Source organism: Argopecten irradians, chromosome 2 (genome assembly GCF_041381155.1).
Source record: "Argopecten irradians isolate NY chromosome 2, Ai_NY, whole genome shotgun sequence".
Taxonomy (NCBI): domain Eukaryota; kingdom Metazoa; phylum Mollusca; class Bivalvia; order Pectinida; family Pectinidae; genus Argopecten; species Argopecten irradians.
In genome coordinates, this window is record NC_091135.1 from 68,812,758 (window position 1) to 68,823,171 (window position 10,414).

Sequence of the window (10,414 nt, forward strand, 5' to 3'; positions counted from 1 at the left end):
TCAGTAACCATGTCGACCTTTGTGCTACTCATGAATCCTTCAGTAACCATGTCGACCTTTGTGCTACTCATGAATCCTTCAGTAACCATGTCGACCTTTGTGCTACTCGTGAATCCTTCAGTAACCATGTCGACCTTTGTGCTACTCGTGAATCCTTCAGTAACCATGTCGACCTTTGTGCTACTCGTGAATCCTTCAGTAACCATGTCGACCTTTGTGCTACTCGTGAATCCTTCAGTAACCATGTCGACCTTTGTACTACTCGTGAATCCTTCTATAACCATGTCGACCTTTGTGCTACTCGTGAATCCTTCTATAACCATGTCGACCATTGTGCTACTTATGAATCCTTCAATAACCATGTCGACCTTTGTGCTACTCATGTGTCCTTCAGTAACCATGTCGACCTTTGTGCTACTCATGAATCCTTCAGTAACCATGTCGACCTTTGTGCTACTTATGAATCCTTCTATAACCATGTCGACCTTTGTGCTACTCGTGAATCCTTCAGTAACCATGTCGACCTTTGTGCTACTCATGAATCCTTCAGTAACCATGTCGACCTTTGTGCTACTCATGAATCCTTCAGTAACCATGTCGACCTTTGTGCTACTCATGAATCCTTCAATAACCATTTCGACCTTTGTGCTACTCGTGAATCTTTCAGTAACCATGTCGACCTTTGTGCTACTCGTGAATCCTTCAGTAACCATGTCGACCTTTGTGCTACTCAAATGTGCCGTATATGTTTGGCGTGTATTGTGAACGGACGGACAAAAACTGCTTGGTCTAGTATTCCCTGTTTCAGATGAATAATTAAACTTTCACATACAGGCTCCTCACATTAATTCTATACTCTTTAATATTGCATTCTGGAGGATAAAGGGCATAATTTTATAGCTATGATATGAAAGGTTTTTAAAGTAAACAAATATCATAGTTACCCGTATAACATGCAGCGATTCCGTCTATAACGTTTTCCAAGTGAATGTAAATATAAGGAAGTCAACTTAACAGGAATATGTGGATTTAATTGATACGGAGTGACTATATCAATTACTTATAGCAATAATATGGCAGCTACAACAATTCATTTATCCAGACGTTGTGTATTCCTAGGTGTTCATAATGATTACGGAACTGCACACTTTGGACTTCCTTGGGGGTATCCGCTTTCAGAGGTGGTTTTCTCGCACACACAGTCAAGAAGTTCACTTCCCGCCCTGTATTTAAATGACTCGCCATAACTCTTGCACGACCCATCAGCATCCTTACAAACTGATAAAAAAAGTCAACGTCATTCAACACACAAAAAATTCACAGGAAAAGGAGACAGTAGTGTCAGTATTTAAACTATCTGATTTATTCAAAATATCTAGTATCATATATAAAGCACCAGATATAATCAATAATATATATCCTGAATACAAGTAAGATATTTCATTAACAAAACATTAGAGGGTAATTAACATAATATATCTATTTGATGATATAGATGACTTATTGAATAGCAGATAAACATTTCCCTGTATATTATTAATGATTAATACCTTATTATCAAGAAATATTTGGTGGTATGCCCTATCCCTAATCAGATAAATTATGAGATATATAGTATGGCCAAGCGTCCTCAGGGACCTATCATCGTCATGATAACATTTGTACTGATATCAATCTGCCAACGCCAGCTAGAGCATTATCAGATAATTAATCCACCTAAACGAAGACATTTCCTTACGCACATGAATAAAACACCATCTTTAATGTTGACCTGTCCAAAGTACTTTCAGTTCATTTCTTTGTTACTTTGAACCATTTGATTCATCAGTGGAAGTGATCAGGATTATCAGTCCTGAACATCGCTATGATAACATCAGACCTGAACATCGTTATAGTACCATCAGACCTGAACATCGCTATAATAACATCAGTCATGAACATCGCTATAATTCCATCAGTCCTGAACATCGCTATAATAACATCAGTTCTGAACATCGCTATAATAATATCAGTCCTGAACATCGCTATAATACCATCAGTCCTGAACATCGCTATAATAACATCAGACCTGAACATCGCTATAATAACATCAGTCCTGAACATCGCTATAATAACATCAGTCCTGAACATCGCTATGGTAACATCAGCCCTGCATATCGATAAAGTAACAACAGACCAGAACATCCGTATAGTACCAACAGCCCTGAACATCGCGATGGTAACATCAGCCCTGAACATCACCATAGTAACATCAGCCCTGAACATCGTTATGGTAACATCAGCCCTGAACATCGTTATAGTAACATAAGACCTGAACATCGTTATGGTAACATCAGACCTGAACATCGCTATGGTTACATCAGCTCTGACCATCGCTATGGTTACATCAACCCTGAACATCGCTATAGTAACATCAGCCCTGAACATCACTATAGTAACATCAGACCTGAACATCGCTATGGTAACATCAGCTCTAAACATTGCTATAGTACCATCAGACATGAACATCGCTATGGTAACATCAGCCTTGAACATCACTATAGTAAAATCAGCCCTGAACATCGCTATGGTAACATCGGCTCTGAACATTGCTATGGTAACATAAGCTCTGAACATCGCTATGGTAACATAAACTCTGAACATCTCTATGGTAACACCAGCCCTGAACATCGCTATGGTAACATCAGCCCTGAATATCGCTATGGTAACATAAGCTCTGAACATTGCTATGGTATCATCAGCTCTGAACAGCGCTATGGTAACATTAGCCCTGAACATCGCTATGGTAACATCAGCTCTGAACATTGCTATAGTAGCATCAGACCTGAACATCGCTATGGTAACATCAGCCCTGAACATCACTATATTAAAATCAGCCCTGAACATCGCTATGGTAAAATCAGCTCTGAACATTGCTATGGTAACATAAGCTCTGAACATCGCTATGGTAACATAAACTCTGAACATCGCTATGGTAACATAAGCTCTGAACATCGCTATGGTAACATAAGCTCTGAACATCGCTATGGTAACATCAGCCCTGAACATCGCTATAACAACATGCGACCTGAACATCGCTATGGTTACATCAGCTCTGATTATCGCTATGTTAACATCAGCCTAGAACATCGCTATAGTAATATCAGCCCTGAACATCCTTATAGTAAAAACAGCCCTGAACATCGCGATGGTAACATCAGCCCTGAACATTGTTAACATAACATCAACTTTGAACATCGTTATAGTACCATCAGACCTGAACATCGTTAAAGTAACATCAGACCTGACCATCGTTATGGTAACATCAGACCTGAACATCGCTATGGTAACATCAGCTCTGACCATCGCTATAGTAACATCAGCCCTGAACACCGTTATAGTAACATCAATCCTTAATATCACTATAGTAACATCAGCCCTGAACATCGTTATTTTACCACCAGATCTGAACATCGCTATGGTAACATCAGCCCTAAAAATCGCTATGGTAACATCAGCTCTGAACATCGCTATGGTAACATAAGCTCTGAACATCGCTATGGTAACATACGCTTTGAACATCTCTATGGTAACATCAGCCCTGATCATCGCTTTGGTAACATTAGCCCTGACCATCGCTATGGTAACATCAGCCCTGAACATCTTTATGGTAATATCAGCTGCAAACATCGCTATGGTAACATCAGCCCTGAACATCGATATGGTATCATTAGCCCTAAACATTGTTATGGTAACATCAGCCCAGAACATCGTTATAGTAACACATAAGCCCTGAACAACGCTATGGTAACATCAGGCCTGAACATCGCTATGGTTACATCAGACCTGAACATCGCTATGGTAACATCATCCCTGAACATCATTATCGTAACATCAGACCTGAATATCGTTATAGTAACATCGGCCCTGAACATCGTTGTGGTAACATCAGACCTGGACATCGCTATGTTAACATCAGCCCTGAACATCCCAATAGTATCAACAGCCCTAATCATTGCTTTGGTAACATTAGACCTGAACATCACTATGGTTACAACAGCCCTGAATATCGCTTATGGTAAGATCAGCCCTGAACATCACTATGGTAACATCAGCTCTTAACATCGCTATGGTAACATCAGCCTTAACGTCGCTATGGAAACATCAGCCCTGATCATATAGTAACATCAGACCTGAACATCGCTATGGTAACATCAGACCTGAACATCGATAGGATAACATCAGCCCTGAACATCGCTATGGTAACGTCAGCCCTGAACATCGCTATGGTAACATCAGCCCTGAATATCGCTATGGTAACATTAGACCTGAACATCGCTATGGTAACATCAGACCTGAACATCGTTAGGTTAATATCAGCCCTGAACATCGCTATGGTAAAATCAGCTCTGAACATCGCTATGGTAGCACCAGCCCTGCATATCTCTATGATAACGTAGTGTCGAAAGCGCGTATCTTATCATGCGATTAAGTTTTTTAAAAAGACTAAATTAATTTGATGTTCCCTGTTACCTGAAACCTTTGATGTGGAACTCCTGAAATCATGTTATGTGTGAAAGTGATATTTTAACATGCCTAACAGCTTCTTTGACGATGTAAAATTGATGTGGAACATCAAGGACCCACAAGTGGAGAAATACTATGTATCTGTTGAGACAAATCAGTGACGTATATCCTTGTACAAGTAAAACAAGTTGGACATTTGAATAAATCATTTTATTAAATCTAATTACAATTGTTTAGGATTACTTGTATTGGAGCGTAATGAAGATCATCGTAGTGGAGCAGAATTGCGAGTCTACTTTTGATCAGATTTTTGGCATATTTTATTTACTTTTGTTTTGTGTGATATCCGAGACTACGGTTACTAAGTGACTGTTTTATGTTTATCAATCTCGAGTTTGTTTTGGGGAATCTCTATGTACTTAACTTACCTCCACTATCAATTTTAGTGGATGCCATCGATTTACCATCCTCCGTCTCACTGACTTCACATCGTCTTGTGTAACAGTCACTTTCAGACCACGTCTCGCCATCATAGTAACACATACCGCTAGTTGCTCTGCAGCCTTCACAAAGGGTAAATCATCCTCTTATATTGTATTATAGAAAGTAAAAGCTTTTTCGTAAATGATCTTGATTATATGGGTTTGGAATAATTTGACAACTCTCAGATATTTTCTTATCTTACCGTGCTTTGCCACAGTATTTGATCTGGTATATTTGTTTCCGTCATACGTGACGTCACAGCGTCTCTTAACACAGGAAGGAGCGTCAAGGTCGGACCATTCCTCGCCATCGTACTTACAGCCCTCTTCAGTGTTACAGCCTGTTTTTTTAATTTTTACAAAAATGTAGGCCTCATTGTTACTATAGCCGGAATACAACACAGGTCATTGTGGTATTGTCTGATACAATGGTTATGGATTAGTGTTCAGTTCATGTTTGTGTAACAGTATGATTATTTGCCGTTTAATTTTCACTTTAAAATACGGAATAATATTAAAACATTAAAGCATATATTAAACTCTTAATTTTTTGTAGTGTTGATGTTGGTATATTTATACGTGTATACCATGTCATTAGTTTCCAGTTGATTACCTGTTTGGATTATCGCCCACTTCATCATCGTGCGTCCTTTTGTTAGCTCACACCGATAGGTAGTACAATTCTCGGTCCTGGTCTCATCGTCCGTCATACACTTCCCATCATGTGGACACCCTGACAGACACAGCAAACAATTGGTACACGTGAACAAGTTTAGTACGATATGTGTATAGCACCGGGTGGTATTTTATTCAAATACATGATAGAAATCAATCAATCTTCCTCGGTAACATCCACTGACGCGTTCATATCACGACAAATAAATGGTACTTTTTTTCAGAGCATCATTTAAATTTCGCACACGCTTACATTTATGCCAATATGTGTGGAAAATAGGTTTAGATATTATTTCGAAAATCTGGCAAAGGTAAGCCTTTAATTTCCAGGTCCAGGTTACAAAACAAGGTCACGTGAGTACAGGTGGTCAGGTATTGACCTTCCGTCAGATCTTTTTGTCACGTGAGTACAAGTGGTAGGGAATGAACTTAGTCAAATTTTTGTCACATGATCACGATATCGTTCTCTTAGTTTGTCTGATTAAAGATCTGAGGAAAAAGTAACAAATTAACAATGTCTTAATTCCATTACGTCTACTAAAATATTTGCTTATTTAGCACGCACATATCACTCATTAATTATTCCACCAAATCAAGAATACAAAGGAATTCTCCGAGATAGCGTTACATTGTTTTCATTGACTTGGACATATATCACACCCATGGCTTTGTAACATCTTGCCGGAAAGTCTGGCACATAACGGGCGATGACTTATGCCATATGACCGTAATCCCTTTCACAACTGTTCAACACAGTATAATGGCTAACTGTTATACGAGTACAGCATTTGCTAAGCTTTGGTTTCAATATTAAAACATAACCTACAAATCACGTGGAAAAAACCAAATCGCATGTACTCTTACCAAAATAATTCTCTTTTAAAAGAGTACTTGGCACTCCTTTCTTATTTCTCCTTTTATTACAGGTCGTCACTGTACATTTGTCTGGGTTTGGTAGTGCATTTCTCTTCCCGAATCGTAAACATGTTCTATCATCCATAGGACAACCTGCACAAATGGAAAGCGACGTCCAAGGAGGCTCTTACTCGCTATACACAGCAATAACACAAACATCATTGTTATAGTATAAAGGCAGCTACTGAATAAGACTGATTTTACACATAAGATTTTAAACGAAATATTTTGAACAATGGAAATTGAAATATATTTGTTTGCGATGGAACCTTATTATGTTGGAAATATAACACAAACATGTGCGTGTTCTCTGATCATAAACCGACCACCACTTCGCAGTTTATTGTGATAACAATAATAGCATACCTCCATTATATAAAACATCTATTTAAATTAATCCTAAATATTATATCACCAATTTATATAATCTCTCGACTGTTTCAAATGCATTGATTGCTTTTCTCTATGAAAAAGAAGAAATTCTCAAACTTAATTGTGAGGACTATGAAAATGTTCTTTGCAAGCTAAACTGAATTATATATAGATAAAATGTTAATAGTTGCAATAGTAATGCTATACATACCATACGCTCTTTCTTTATACACCATAGTAAAGCTTCCGTCATTCTTCCTACGCCGACAAGTCTCAAAAATACACCTTTCTTCATTATTCTCGCCCATTCCTTTTTTCATACACGTCCCGTCTGGTCTTTTACACTCTACAATTTTATAACCACAAATAAGTCTCTGTATTTGATAAGAGTATGCGGCTAGTGTTCGAATGCCGGTCTGGCGACTTCTGCTATAAATATATTATTCGGGTTAATGACAAATAAAATAAAACCCTAGAATTGAATTCTGGTAAAAGTTTGTAATCATCAATCTATGACATATTTAGCAGTTTTTTGACGATTTGGTATTTCAAAACCTTGTCGCTCTTCCTACATTTGTATGTATTGCATTCCTCCAGGGTGACACCGTCGACGGCCGTGCATTGTTCTGTCAGTGTATATACAGGTTATCCCATGAATCATGTTACACATTCAAAGTATTATTACTTTTGACATTCACGAGCATCAAAACAAATATTTCGATTGTGCAGAAAAACATTGACGTTGTAATGACGTCGTCACTTATAAGATATTGGTAAAGAGGACATTATATAGGAGACACTGTGAAATTACAGAATCACCAAAAACAAGAGAGCGTTTTCCAGTTCATCAATTATATATTAGAATATAATAATTAATCTTCGATACTAGTGTTCAAAATTTGCTCAAATATCAAGAATAACGCCATTTTAACTACCATGTAATCAAATGTCCAAATTGGAAAACGACTGATTGACCGAATTAATTGCTATGATATAATGAACTTGTTTATTTTACAACTATTTTGATTATTTTATATCTTATAAGTGAAATAAGGATATACAAAACAAAAACGTAATTATAAATCTGGTTAGAAAATTTCACCGAATTGTAAAACAATAAACCATTTTTGCGTCAGTAGAAAAAAAAACCCATAATGTTTCGAAATATCGCGAAAACGCCCTCCGTGTCATTAATACGGAAAACCTACCTTTTGATGAACATTCTTCATTAGCAGCAAATATTGCAGGACAAGTCAAAACCACGAGAGTCAGTGTAAAAGCATTCATGTTGACAGTGGTATAACATGTGAAGATATCGAGGTTGTCAGCACGATACTTATCCCCAAGGATTTAATCTTGTTACAATGGCATACACACAGACATTCTTCTGTTTGTAACATTTGTTCTTTTTATCTATCTCAATTAACAATAGAAATAAATCGGGTTATGGGATACCCGTCATATCAATTGTATCGCATTTCTTTGGTGTTTTTCTATCTGCGGATTTCATTATACATGTATGTACAAGTCACTGACATTTGACCAAACTTTTGTCAATGCATCGACACGCCACTGTCTTTCTTAGCATCACATCACCAGGGTTAGTTAATGTTGATCTTTTACATCTGTAGTAGACATTGTTTTTGATGTGATCTTCTACATCTGGTATATATAATGTTTTGATGTGATATTTTTCATCTGTTGTAGATAGTGTTTTTGATATTGAAAGTCGAGCTAGATGTGAAGTCGATAAACTTAATTCGATGTTGTCTATTAATACTGCAATTTATTGTTATATTTTACTCGCAGAAATAAAAACATGATTGAAATGTTGAAATGTTATATCAATAAGTATTAATCGACTTGTTGCGGTTAATATATATGTTACCATAGAAAAGCATATCGAGAAACTCTGTTCTTGATTATGTTATCCAACACCCGACTCGGGTCGTCTAATGTCTACTGGTCAAATCCTCTTTACAAAATTCTGACTTTTTCATAAAACCTGCACATACGAATTAAGGTATGATTATAAACTGAATTTATTGCACATATGTGAATGCATCTACCAATTGTGTTATGTCTTCAATCGATCGTTTGACTTAATATAATTTAATACCATTGCCAGTATTTTTGTATTATTTATACATATTTATTGTCATTTAATTCTACTGTGATTTGGCGGATTTAATTCTATATACCAAGTTATGAGAACCGGCATATCACAGATATATATAATTTTTCGGGAGTAATATTTTTGAATCCATTTGTTTTTTTGACGAAATACATTCAGCTTTCATATAATACAGTACATCGATTAGTGTCTTTACTTGAAAAATAAATCATGCATGGGTCAGAGGAAAAAAATGAGTCTGAAGTTGTCTATGTCTAATCCAAATAGCAGATATTAAGGTATACGTTTTCGATACATCGATAAGTTTTCAAGATATTAGAATATTAACATTTCAATGTCGGCCATTTTGAAAAAACAAGATGGCCGACGTCTTTTACCAATTTCTAATGTTTATCTTTTTATTCAGTAACCCTGAAAATATAAGTATTGAAAAAAATAGGACTCTTCATCATTTGGTTTTCAAGACATTCGCCTTTAAATATTTTTATGGCGGCCATTTTGAAAAATGGGCGCCATGGCCGTCAGTAGCAAGATCCGCTTGGGGTCTCGTTCTCAAATACCTTGTATTAGGTCATAGTAACGGTGTACCAAATTTCATACTTGTATCACAAAGTGCACAATTTTATGCTAAAGCCTCCGGAATAAAATGTTGAACATCAGACTAACCCAAACTGATTTCCTAACAAACGCTGCGTTTGAAAACGAAGTTCTATATCAATGAAAATACTGATGATATATGTTACATATATGGATTCTCGCTTGTTGTGTTAATGTAATTTTATTCGACAAAACTCTGTTTGACACCATATGAATAAACAAAGCATCATTTGAATACCTGCATGTTAAAGCTGACAATGCAAGTTAAAAATTATTAAAATGATTTTTATTAAATAAGTATACCTGTATTTCAAGAATCGTTTATGAGACATTCCCTGTTGAGGACAGCCATTTTTGTTTTACATTCCGACGACTCACCGACTCCTACGTACATAAAGCCCGTGAATCGACACACGTGCGCTCAGTCATGTACTCACCTACAAATAGGTTGACAAAGCCCTCACCTGTAAAACTATATGGGGCTTGTTTTAGCAAGAAAACATGTTAACTCCTCTAAACTGTCATTTAGATGTTTGTCAAAATAAAATTTCAACACAAGTGAATAGAAATCCAAACAATAATCCGTCCACGTATCTCCACGTATATATATTATCGTACTCAATGCACTGAACTGACCATGTACGAGCGACAAATATCAAGGATACACACGTGTCGATGTACGTGTAAAACCTAGTGTATATTAAGTGTTTTATGAGCTCATATTGGACAAATT

General features: G+C 36.7%; 1 protein-coding gene across 2 annotated transcripts; it reads right to left on the bottom strand.

Moving 5' to 3' along the window:
* Positions 1-1,083: 1,083 nt before the first annotated feature.
* LOC138317072 (uncharacterized) lies at positions 1,084-7,337 on the bottom strand. 2 transcript variants are annotated; one of them, XM_069258692.1, is made up of 6 exons: positions 7,162-7,337; positions 6,528-6,671; positions 5,602-5,721; positions 5,192-5,329; positions 4,935-5,069; positions 1,084-1,278 (listed from the first exon to the last, which is right to left on the bottom strand). In XM_069258692.1, exons 1-6 carry the CDS (start codon positions 7,268-7,270, stop codon positions 1,133-1,135), a joined length of 792 nt encoding a protein of 263 aa, XP_069114793.1. In that variant the 5' UTR covers positions 7,271-7,337; the 3' UTR covers positions 1,084-1,132. The 2 variants fall into 2 exon arrangements, with proteins under 2 accessions (XP_069114793.1, XP_069114794.1); XM_069258693.1 differs by lacking the exon at positions 4,935-5,069.
* Between the last annotated feature and the right edge of the window lie 3,077 nt (positions 7,338-10,414).